Below are 12,470 nucleotides of genomic sequence, written 5' to 3' on the forward strand. Positions count from 1 at the left end.
GATGCAAATATGTATATATATATATATATAATTATGAATAATATTAAGATATACTTGGTTAAATTTGTCATTGTCTTAGTATTAAATCTTAAATGTTGATAGTACCAAGGAAAAAAAACAAAACAATTCAGAAGGTGTATAATTTGTGGACTAAAGATGGAGAAACGGTTTGAAAAAAAAAACAGGAAAACAAATACAATACAAATAAAAACAATAAATTTAAATTTTGTGCGAGTCCAATCAATCAGGCATGTGTTTTTTTTATTCTTATAGTTTAGGTGGATTATGTGATCAATTTTTTGTATGTATATATATATATATATATATATATCATCAATTGTTATATGTATGATAGGCAAGTAGAGCATCTTTAATGGTGCAAAAATAGGGACTTGCTAGCAATTTTGAAAAGTTTAAGCTATTAGCTTAACCATTGTTGCACATTTTAGCTATTTGCTTGGTAGAGCAAATTAGCTCTATTAAGCAAATTGGCTCTAAACTAAGCTAATGGGTCCCACTTATTTTTCAACCAATGAGAATGCAATAAAATGTAAAAAAAAATATGGTTAATGTTTAAGCAATAAGATGGAGATTGGCTTACCATTAAAGAGCAATGTTGCTTAAAAAAATTATACCTTAAAAAATTGATTTGACAAATTAAGCTAATGTACTTGCCTATCATACATATAACAATTGATGATATATATATATATATACATACAAAAAATTGGTCACATAATCCACCTAAACTATAAGAATTGTAAATTAACCAACTTTTGTTAAATACTTTGTAAATAGCCATCTTGCATACGTGGCAGTCTATTAACTACCTATTTCTTACATGTTTGACGGTGTTAAATAAGTCTTTTACTAATGTATTAATAAGTCCACTTGGCTATTTACAAGAAATTAACCAAAAGTGAGCTATATCTCAATTTACTATAATTGTATGGCTATATAACTTAATAACCCTTTTTTATAGTTATATTATGGATAAGTCTTGAATTTTCTCTCCTAGAAATTCAATATAATATGTGAATGGCGTAGAAGGTTTTTTAACCTATTGTCAAACCTAAGGATTGAAATCCCGGGGGAACCGGCCGGGATCCCCCTTTTTTGAACTCCCTGGCACCGGAACCACCAAAACCGGAAGTTTCCGGTGATTCCGGGGGAACCGGGCTGGGAACCGGGAAGGAACCCGGTTCTCACTTCCCGGCCCGGTTCAGTAAAAAAAAAAACAAAAAACGGGTATAAATACCCGGGTTCGAGTCTTCTCCAGCCTTCTCTCCCTCCTTTCCCGGTGATCTCTTCTTGGCCGGTGTCCTCGGCGGCTCACGGCGTCATCGTTTTCTCAGCTGAGACGCGCGCGCGAGGTGGCTTCGGGTCTCGGTGGCTGTCGGTCGAGCTTCCTCTTCGCGAGCTCAACTCCGTCTCGCTCTCTCGCTCTCTTCCTCTCTTTCGCTGTCTCGGCTTCTCTCTCGCTCCCACTCGATTCTCTTCTTCTTCTTCTTTTCCTTTTCTTCAGTCTTTCTTTCTTTCCCTTCCTTCTTTCTTCTTTTCTTTCCTCGTGGGTTTTTTTTTTTTTTTTTTTTTGGCTGATGTGATGAAGACTTAATGGCAAAGATAACTAATGTAGATAAGTGATGAGTTGGCAAGCTCAACCTTATCCTATTAATTACAATCCAACCCCTTATTCCTTATTTTCTTTCAAATGGATCCTGAAAAATTGTTACAACTAACTCCTCCTCATATAATTATTTAATTAAATATATAATCGAGCGAATTATAATTGTATGATTCGAACCGAGAATTTTCTCATTCGTTCTCGATTAATTCAAATATATTCAAAGTTTCTCGAAAATAATTCTCGTTCTTGAGAATTTATTTCTTAAATTATCTCCCAAAAATATTTCCTCGGAAATACTTTATTAATTGAAATAACTCGATAATTCCTTCAGTCCTTCCGAGATTTCTCATTACCTTAATATATTTAAATTACTCGATAAACTCATTGGACCATAATTCACTCGAGAGACGGAAAAATATAACGAGGAATTTACTTCACTAACTTCCTTCCGGATTCCTTTCACGTTGAAATTAGTTAGGTCGTTAAAATATATTTTCACTTTCACAATCTTTCTTACATTCGTGAAAATATTCTAAAACTTTATCGACCTTGATATTCTTAATTTCCCATTCTCGATTATTTCATCGTTCCTTCGAGAAATTCCTTGATATTATTTCCTTTGAAATCTTGAAATCTCACTTGAAATATGAACCGAGAGAGTATAGAGAAAATCTTCTCGTTTATCTGAAACGAGAGAGGAATGAAATTCTATATAAATTCAAACGAGAGAGATAAATATAATCTCATTTCTTTATTTGCGAGAGAGAATCATATAGAGACGGCGTTTAAAAAATTAGGTTGTGCGGGTCTCACAATTACTGTATGACCGCTACATACGGCCGCTTTGAATAGTTATTTATATTCCTTCTACTGAACTTACTTTTGTTGTGTTTGTAATTTGGTATTGTGTTGAAACATTGTACACTATTTTTAATTTTATGAATTTTATCCTACGTACTTTGTATGTTTTTTGTATATTTCTTTTCTGAATTCCCCTCGGTAAATACGGTATTTGACGGTATTCCTCTACGGTAACGGTAAGTTCAACGGTACCGGTTTCCTTTTTTTTCCTACTTCCCCCGGTATTCCTTTACGGTACCAGGGGTTATCAGTAAATTCTGAAGCTCGGAACGGTAACGGTAACGGTATTTTGATCCTTGGTCAAATCGTTTGCGAGAATGTGGATGAAATCTCGTGTCCATGTGTTAAATGTGGCGCGACTCCATGCCTCGCGCACGCGGAAATTTGAATGTTCGCGCGGCTGCTGACATGGCAAGACTTTTAATGGCGTTTAAAAAATGAAGGCCATTAAATGTCCTACTTGTAATGGCGTTTAAAAGATGAAGGCCATTAAATGTCCTACCTGCACTCCTCCAGCATGACATCCACGTCGTCACTTTTAATTGCGTTTTTTCATTCAAACGCCATCATAGACTTTTAATGGCGTCTCTTTTAATGGCGCTTATAAAGGGCCATTAAATCTATTTGATGGCGCGTTTTGAACGCCATAAAAAACATTTTTTTTCTACTAGTGGATGTCACCAAAAACCGGAGGTCCTTCAACAAAAGTTCAGAATAACCATCATGTTGATGGTGTTATTTGCATTATAAATGAAATTATTAGGACATGAAGAAGAGATCGTATCAACTACTAGGAAATGATCGCCAATGAGGAGTTAGTGCAGTTTGAGAGGAATGAAGTTTGAGAACTTGTTCCAAGTCCCGATTGTGTGAATATCATTTGCATGAAGCGGATTTTCAAGAACAAGTCTGATGAGCATTGACATATCACTCGGAATAATGTTCGGCTTGTTGCTCAAGGTCATACAAAGGTTGAAGGAGTAGATTTTGATGAAACTTTTTCTCCAGTTGCTCGCCTTGAAGCTATCAGATTGTTGATAGGTATCTCATGTCATATTCACTTCAGACCGTACCAAATGGATGTGAAGAGTGTCTTCTTCAATGGGTACTTGAATGAAGAAGTGTTTGTTGAACAACCAAAAGGGTTTGTAGACCCCAAGCTCCCTAATCATGCATACAAGTTCAGAAAGGCTCTTTACGGTCTCAAGCAAGCCCCTCGTGCTTGGTATAAGAAGCTAACAAAATTTCTTATTCATAATGGCTATGTTCGTGGAGAGGTTGTCATGACTCTATTTGCAAAAAAAAGAATGAGAAAGTCTTATGACCGTTCAAATTTATGCTGATGACATAGTGCTTAGAGGAATGTCTATCAAGATTCAAGTCGGTGAACCACTTTGACATCTCCACACATTCACCAAAATTTCTTGCAATCTCTTCGCTCTGGCCAGCCACCTTGTTAGGAGTTTTCCGCAGATCGAGAATGAACCCCTCCTCCATAATATTGTTGATCTCAGCTATACCTTTGGAAAGGGCCAGAGTCCTTGCCATCTTCGAAGCTGTTTCAGCTACCACGCCTCTAACATCATCATATTCCGACATCTTCATGCTCGTGTTTCCCAGTATTTACCTTCCACAACACATTCACAGTCGTATTTCTCTCGGAAAACCCAAAACTCACTCTGAACAATCTATCTCACCAAAGGGAATAAAATCCTAACCAAAACTCACTCTGAACAATCTATCTCACCAAAGGGAATAAAATCCTAAGTCAACTAAAAAAGGGAGGGTCCTCTATCTCACCAAAGGGAATAAAATCCTAAGTCAACTAAAAAAGGGAGGGTCAAAGACCCACCAGAGAGAAAAATATGTTATACTATTAAAGTTATTGCCGTTCGTTCTAGAAAGAAAATTTGATAGAAAGAGAATGATTTTGGATAAGGAAAATGGAGTTAATACTGCCAAGTCAAATATATGATTCCTTACTTTGACCAAGTCTGAATTCGCTGCGTGTACTTATCTCTCTCTTCCTTTTTTATCTCCATGTTTTGGCTGCGTATTATACACTAACCATAATCTTGTTACTCTTCTCGAAGGAACAATAATTTTGTTAAAAAGTCAAGATTTCTTTGTTTTGATAGTGGATATGAGGGAATATGGGTATTAAAAGCTTAAAAACTAACGAAGTTTACGTACATTTTCTGTTAATGACAAAAAGTAGTCGTGTACACAACAATTGTTCAGTTTATTTGTTTTGGATTTATAAAATGCCTACGAAACTAATAAACACAGTTTACGAAACTGAGTCGCGGTTCATTTCACTAATTTATCATAGATGGTGATTAACAACTAATTATAAGTCAAAATGTGGTCTTTTTTTTTTACTTTTGTTTTTTTAATCGGTGTCACAAAGAGACAACCAATAATAAAATCAATATAAACGACACATGTCACTCGTCCCATCCTCGAAATTCACACACACAAACAAAAAAAATATTGAATTCTTTATAAATAAACAAACAAATAAAAAAAAACCAGCATAATCCGAGTAAATAAATAAATAAACTAACATTGTCGTAAAAGTCCCTTCTGTTTCGGAAGGCTGTTAATTGACAACCTCAAACCAGAGATTTCTCCTCTTTGATTATATTCCCATCAACCACAACCCTCAAATCTTTTTTTTTCTTTCTCTCTCTCTTGATCTCATCAAAACCCATTTCCGTGGACCTTCGCCACCGCCGGGGGAGGGAAAACGACACCGACGAGCGACGACGACGGCGAGAACAAAAAAGATGTCGTTTACCCGACCGTCGAGGTCGCACTCCCTAAACCAACCGCCTCCGATGGCGGAGAAGCTCACCGACGATCCCGTCACGTCGAGGACCGCCCAGAGCACCGTGACGTGCGTTTACACGGCCTTCATCGCCGGAAAGTGGCGGCGCGTGACCGTCACCTGGTGCAAAGACCTAATGCACCACTTCTTCACCGTCACCATCCACGCGCCGGCCGACACCTTCGGCGGAGATTTCTTCCACCGGCAGAGCAGCACGTGCAAGGTCGACCTGAAACCCTGGCATTTCTGGAGCAAGAAGGGCTACAAGTCATTCGTCCTCGGTAAGTATATCGCGAGTCTCTCTCTCTCTCTCTCGTTCCATCCCAAAACTGAATTAGGATTCAGATTAGTAACCATGATCTTATAAACATGGACGAAACTCAGTATTAACATAAATTTTGGAGGATCGATGTGTGATTATGAATGAGTATTTCGTAAGTTTATAAGAAAAAATGAAAATAAGAGACTTTTGTTTTTTCGATAATCAGATTCTAAAAACTTTTTGGCCAATACTTGGCACAACATGATGCTCTTCTGACCGTCAAAGTTATTTGAGTTTGAAAGATGAATATGACTAAAATATGAAGCCCTATAAATTCTGTTAAAAAAAAATACATTGCATTGGAATTTGGAAGTAAAATTCAAATATATCGTGGTCATCCGAAGGAATTTTCATTTTTACGTATGTTTATTATATGCATTGTAATAATATTCAAGTGCATGAGCTCTTGTCACTTATCACCTCTCTAAGGGGTTTTTTTTTTCCTTTTCTTTTTCCTGATCAATAAATAGACTTCCTTTTATGTGGTTTGACCATCACAGTTATTCGAACGATATATAACTAAAACATGACCTTCATAAAAATTCATCAACATTATTCGGAGGAATTTTCATTTTTATAAGTTTAGTTTCGCCGCGACGAAAAATACTTTTACATTTCCACGACGGAAGTCAATTCCGTCATGGAAACTTTCCATGATGATGGACATCCATCGTAAAATCCATTTTTTCAGCAATGTTACATATGTTTATTATGCATTAATGTATAAAATTCAACGTGCATGAGCTCATGTCACTCTCTTCAACTCCCTAGCTTTTCTTGTTTAGCTTCCTTAATCAATATAATTAAAATAGACATGCTCAAACTGTACGTGGCTATATATTCATGGACAGACCTCGAACTGGAAATGTGAGATTTGTTTCTTCAAATTTGCCCTCTCTGAATTTGTTTTTTCAAATTTGTCTCTCCTGGTCAGTTTTTCCAGGCTCCTGGGTGCATTCAGTGATGGAGCCACCCCTTAAGTCAAGGAGAGGCAAATACCCCCCTTAAATTTTTAGAAATTACAACTTTTGGCCCGAATTTATATGATTTTTACAAATTTATCCCCCTGAATTTTTTCTTTTCAAATTTGCCCCGCCTAGTTAGCAACTTTTCTGGCTCCGCGTACATATGTCACTTTTTTAAAACTCCCTAGCTTTTCTTGTGAATAAAAATATGATAAAAACAGAGGTGGATGAGGTGGAGGAGAGGCGGCACGCGGAGGTGTTCTGGGACGTGCGGGGGGCGAAGTTCGGGGCGGGGCCGGAGCCGTGGTCGGAGTTCTACGTGGCGGTGGTGTGCGAGGGCGAGGTGGCCCTCCTGGTGGGGGACATCAAGAAGAAAGCGTACAAGCGGACCAAGTCGCGGCCGGCGCTGGCGGAGCCCGTGCTGTGGTGCAAGCGCGAGTGCGTGTTCGCCAAGCGCTGCTTCTCCACGCGCGGCCGCCTCGACGGGGCCCAGCGCCGCCGCGACTGCGACATCGTGGTCGAGACCGCCGCCCCCGGCCGGGACCCCGAGATGTGGATCAGCGTCGACGGCATCGTCCTCGTCCACGTCACCAACCTCCACTGGAAGTTCCGCGGCAACCAGAGCGTCGAGGTCAACGGCCACGCCGTCCAGGTCTTCTGGGACGTCCACGACTGGCTCTTCGGCTGCGGCGCGGCCGGGAGAGGGCTCTTCGCGTTCAAGCCCGGCCCCGCGGTGGGGGGGACCGAGAGTGACGTGGCGGAGGAGAGTGATTGCGGATGTGGAGCAGAGAGTGTGTATTATTCTCCGGCGGCTTCCATGAACTCCAGAGGAGGAGGAGGAGGGAACGATCAGTTTTGTTTGTTTCTTCAGGCGTGGAAGATTGAATGACTGATTGATGGTCTTGTGTGTGGGTTTTTTTTTATTTTTTTTTTTAAGTTTAGATGGGTTATAAAGAAAAGGAAAGGAAGAGGAGAAGTAAAGAAAAGAAGGGTCAAGGGTGTACTCTTTGAAGAGGGGTTTGGGTTTTGAGGGTTGTAGAGAGATCTAATACATATTTTCATGATATGAAAACTAATTCTAATGATATGAGTTCAGCCGTAACGCATGTTGATGAAGATGTGTGTGTGTGTGTGTGTGTGTGTGTCGTGGATGTTTAGGCAGATATATATGCATGGTTATCGATCTCTATCTCTCCCATGCATACTTCTCTCGAGTCATTGTTTGGTCACGAGACTCACGACCAAGGCCGGCTTAACGATTTTCTAAGGATTAATAGCAAACTTTTCAAACATGTTGACAAAAGAGAAATTGCTCAAACTACAACCATTTCAATACTTTTTTCCAAAAATCCACCAAACTATAACTTTGGCCAAAAATACAACTTCCTCAAAAGTGAAAAACCAAATTTACCCTCAACTTTATTTTTTCTTTCAATTTCACACCAACCTCATTTAATATCATTCCAAAATAAAATTTCTATTTTTTATCTCTTTTTTATTCATAATTATTTATATCTCTCTCTCTCTCCCTAACCGTGTAAACCCTTTACCATTTACTCTCTCTCTCTCTCATTCGAACTCACCCAGCCAGAATCGCCTCTCTCTCTCACCCTGAATCGCCTCTCTCTCTCTCTCTCATTCGAACTCACCCAGACCTCGCGACTCTCTCTCCCTGAATCGCCTCTCTCTCTCCCTGATTCGCGACCAGCCTCACTCACCCAAAATCGCGACCGAACCCGAATCCTTCACGACCAGTCTCACTCTCTCTCTCTCTCTCTCTCTCTCTCTCATTCAACTTTGAGCTCACCCTCCGACACGCTCAAGGAAACACGACCAAAGCTCATAGATCCGGACTCAAGGTTAGTTTTGTTTTGTTTTTTGTTTTATCAAACTTTTCTTTGGTTTTTGGGTATGTTTATTCTGGGTATGTTTGAGATTGAAAAAAAAGACTCTTTTTGTTCTGGGCAATTTTTATTGTTTTCTCTTGTTTTTAGGCGAAGTTAATGAGTTGTTGACATCAGATGTCAACAGTTGACGCAACTGTTGACATCTGATGTCAACAACTCATGAACTTCGCTGATAGTAATGTCATCGAAGTTCATCAGTTGTTGACATTAGATGTCAACTGTTGACGTCAACTGTTGACGTAAATTGTTGACATTAGCGAGATTTAGAGATCAACTGTTGACATCAACTGTTGACATCTGAAGTCAACAGTTACTAACTTACCTTTGTTTATTGTATGCAGTGATGACGGAAATTTATTTATTATTCAAGCATAGTGGTACTTGGGTTGAACCTGGTCGGTATCATGAGAAAGGATCTTTCGGAATTATGGTGCCGTCTGAAGTGAGCTTCGCTAGTTTGATGCAAATAATTTACGCGTATTTGCGCAAATCACCATCTACCCATACAATTGGCGTTTCATATTCGATGGCTGGTGCAATGATACCTGTTGAGATAACCAACGACGACTCACTGAAAGGTTATTTATACTTGAGAAGAAGGAGGGAAGATGACACGGAGAAATTACAATTGATATTGGACATAAAAGAAAAACCATCGGGGCTCGATTCTCCAAGAGTTGGATCCACTCGCAACAGCCGTGATAGTGGTTGTGACGGAAATCCCCTTATGCCATCAATACCCGAGGAGGGGTGTGATTCGGTCCCAACTCATGAATCGGCAATTCGTTCTACGTTAGGATTGGATGACATTAGGTTGTCAGACAATGAGACACAACAACAACGACGAGGCTTCCCACCACGAAACCCAACTCCTCCTCAACCACCACAAAACTCCCCCCCTCAACCACCACAAAACTCCCCCCCTCAACCACCACGAAACTCTATGTCTCCACCACGACGAAACTCCCTTCCTCAACCACCACAAAACTCCCCTCCTCAACCACCACAAAACTCCCCCCCCTCAACCACCACAAAACTCCCCCCCTCAACCACCACGAAACTCTATGTCTCCACCACCACAAAACTCCACTCCTCAACCACCACGAAACTCCCCCCATCCACCACCACGAAACTCCCCCCTTCCACCGCGAAGAACAAGTCATCCACCGTCCCCTCCACATAGTGTGCCAAGTTCGTCTACTACGAGAGAGGACACCCTTATTTTGGATGGTGATTCCCCTGTATTTATTGAGCGTTATGCATTGTACTCGAATAAAAAGACTTTAAAGAAACACTTGATGTTGTTCGCCATAAGCAACAACTTCTCGTATATGACAAAGAGCTCGGACAAAAACACCTTGCACGTTGTTTGTCCGGGAGAGCATTGTAAATGGGCTGTTCGAGCTGTGAGAAAGGAAAACACACCCATATTTCAAATTAGAAGGTAAACTCTTTGTTGAATTATGAATTTGAATTAGAGTTATCAACTGTTGACATCAATTGTTGACGTCAATTGTTGACATCTGTGAGATATTTCCTCTCAGTCAACAGAAGGCAAATAAATCACAGATGTCAACAATTGACGTCAACTGTTGACATCAATTGTTGACGTCGGTGAATTATTTTCCTTCTTTTGACTGAGAGCGAATATCTCACAGACGTCAACAATTGATGTCAACAATTAATGTCAACAGGTGATAACTCTAAAATCAACAGTTGACATTTTGGTTTTGAAACTAATTGTGTAATTTTCATATTTTAGATTTGACAATGAGCACGCTTGTCCCCTAAACTTAAGGCAAGGACGTCACCCTCAAGCAACAGCTTCGTTAATAGGAGAGATGGTTAAGCATAAGTGTATTGATCCAACCGTTGGAATGAGCAAACCAAAAGAGATAAGGAATTACATGCAAATGGATTACGGAGTGTCTATGTCTTACAAAAAGGCTTGGCGGTCCAGAGAAGAGGCTCTAAAGTCCCTCTACGGTAATTCGACAGACTCGTACAAGTTCTTGCCTAAGCTAAGGTACATGATCGAGACTAAGAATCCGGGTTCTTTTTTTGACCTTGTCACTGGTGATGGCGGTGTATTTGTAAGTTTTTTCATGTCACTCGGGCCATGGAGAACGGGGTGGAAGTACGTAAGGCCTGTTATTATTGTCGATGGTACGCATTTGAAGAATTATTACAAAGGGACGTTATATACGGCATGTGGGATGGACGGAAACAAGCAGATTTTTCCACTAGCCTACAGTATTGGTCCTTCAGAATCTAACGAGGCTTGGATTTCCTTCTTTGAAAAATTAAAGGACGCAATTGGGGAACGGGAGCAACAAGTATTTGTATCCGATAGACATGCTGGTATAATCAATGGCCTCAAGACGGTATTTCCAAATTGTGATCATGGTTTTTGCATGTTCCATCTACACGGTAATTTGAAGACTACTTTCAAGGGGATCACGAAGGAGGTGAAGTGGAAATTTTACGGTGCCGCAAAAGCATACACTCAGCGGGAATTTGAAAGTTTTATGGTCATGTTGGACGCTGAAAATCCTGAAATACGTCGCTACTTAGCCAATGATGTCGGGTACCAAAGATGGGCAAGGTGTATGTTCAGGGGAAAGAGGTATGGTATCATGACGAACAACAATGCGGAGTCATTAAATGCATTAAATGTAAAGGTGAGACAATTTCCAGTTTAAAAATTGATGGATTGGCTGAGAGAGCGAAGTATGAGATGGTTTTATGAGCGTCGGGAAGCTGCGGCAAATACACAAACCATTTTGACAAAAGAATACCAAGCCAGAGCAGAAAAATACACTTCATATGCTGTTCGAATGTTGGTAAGTGTTTGAGAATTAACTAACGATGTCAACAGTTGACGTAATTTGTTGACGTTGATATCAACAGTTGACGTAATTTGTTGACGTTGATGTCAACAGTTGACGTAATTTGTTGACGTTGATGTCAACAATTGACGTAATTTGTTGACTTTGATGTCAACAGTTGACGTCAATTGTTGACTTTGATGTCAACAGTTGACGTCTATTGTTGACATTGATGTCAACAGTTGACGTCAATTGTTGACATTGATGTCAACAGTTGACGTCAATTGTTGACATTGATGTCAACAGTCAATTGTTGACATCAATGTCAACAATTGACGTCAACTGTTGACATCAATGTCAACAGTTGACGTCAATTGTTGACATTGATGTCAACAGTTGACGTCAATTGTTGACATTGATGTCAACAGTTGACGTCCATTGTTGACATCTGTGATGTATGAGCTCTCTGTTTGTATGTCAACAATTGACGTCAATTGTTGATGTTGATGTCAACAGTAGACGTCAATTGTTGACATTGATGTCAACAGTTGACGTCCATTGTTGACATCTGTGATGTATGAGCTCTCTGTTTGTTGACATTGATGTCAACAATTGACGTCAATTGTTGATGTTGATGTCAACAGTAGACGTCAATTGTTGACATTGATGTCAACAGTTGACGTCCATTGTTGACACTGATGTCAACAGTTGACGTCAACTGTTGACATCTGTTATTTATGAGCTCTCTGTTTGTTGACATTGATGTCAACAATTGACGTCAATTGTTGATGTTGATGTCAACAGTAGACGTCAATTGTTGACATTGATGTCAACAGTTGACGTCCATTGTTGACACTGATGTCAACAGTTGACGTCAACTGTTGACATCTGTGATTTATGAGCTCTCTGTTTGTTGACATTGATGTCAACAATTGACGTCAATTGTTGACATCAATGTCAACAATGTAAGAATTCTCAGTAATTAAATAGTAAATATGATTTTTTGTGCCAGGTGAGGCCATCTTCAGTCGAGGAGTTTGAGGTAGTTGACAGAGAGGGCATTGTATATGCCGTTAACTTAGAAGAACATACATGCTCATGCCGGCGATGGCAAGCTCATGAATTTATTT

General features: G+C 39.8%; 2 protein-coding genes across 2 annotated transcripts; both read left to right on the top strand.

Annotated features, from left to right (window-relative positions):
- The first annotated feature begins 4,999 nt into the window (after positions 1-4,999).
- On the top strand, positions 5,000-7,703 carry LOC149407374 (uncharacterized). The gene is made up of 2 exons (XM_089626486.1): positions 5,000-5,599; positions 6,827-7,703. The coding sequence occupies exons 1-2, from the start codon at positions 5,278-5,280 to the stop codon at positions 7,492-7,494; spliced, it is 990 nt and encodes a 329-aa protein (XP_089482612.1). The 5' UTR covers positions 5,000-5,277; the 3' UTR covers positions 7,495-7,703.
- Positions 7,704-9,843: 2,140 nt separating this feature from the next.
- LOC149407375 (uncharacterized) lies at positions 9,844-11,214 on the top strand. The gene is made up of 2 exons (XM_089620019.1): positions 9,844-9,956; positions 10,275-11,214. The coding sequence occupies exons 1-2, from the start codon at positions 9,844-9,846 to the stop codon at positions 11,212-11,214; spliced, it is 1,053 nt and encodes a 350-aa protein (XP_089476145.1).
- Positions 11,215-12,470: the final 1,256 nt, after the last annotated feature.

Source organism: Urtica dioica, chromosome 1, assembly GCF_054948205.1.
Source record: "Urtica dioica subsp. dioica isolate 48M chromosome 1, U.dioica_male_clone48M_v1_H2, whole genome shotgun sequence".
Classification (NCBI taxonomy): domain Eukaryota; kingdom Viridiplantae; phylum Streptophyta; class Magnoliopsida; order Rosales; family Urticaceae; genus Urtica; species Urtica dioica.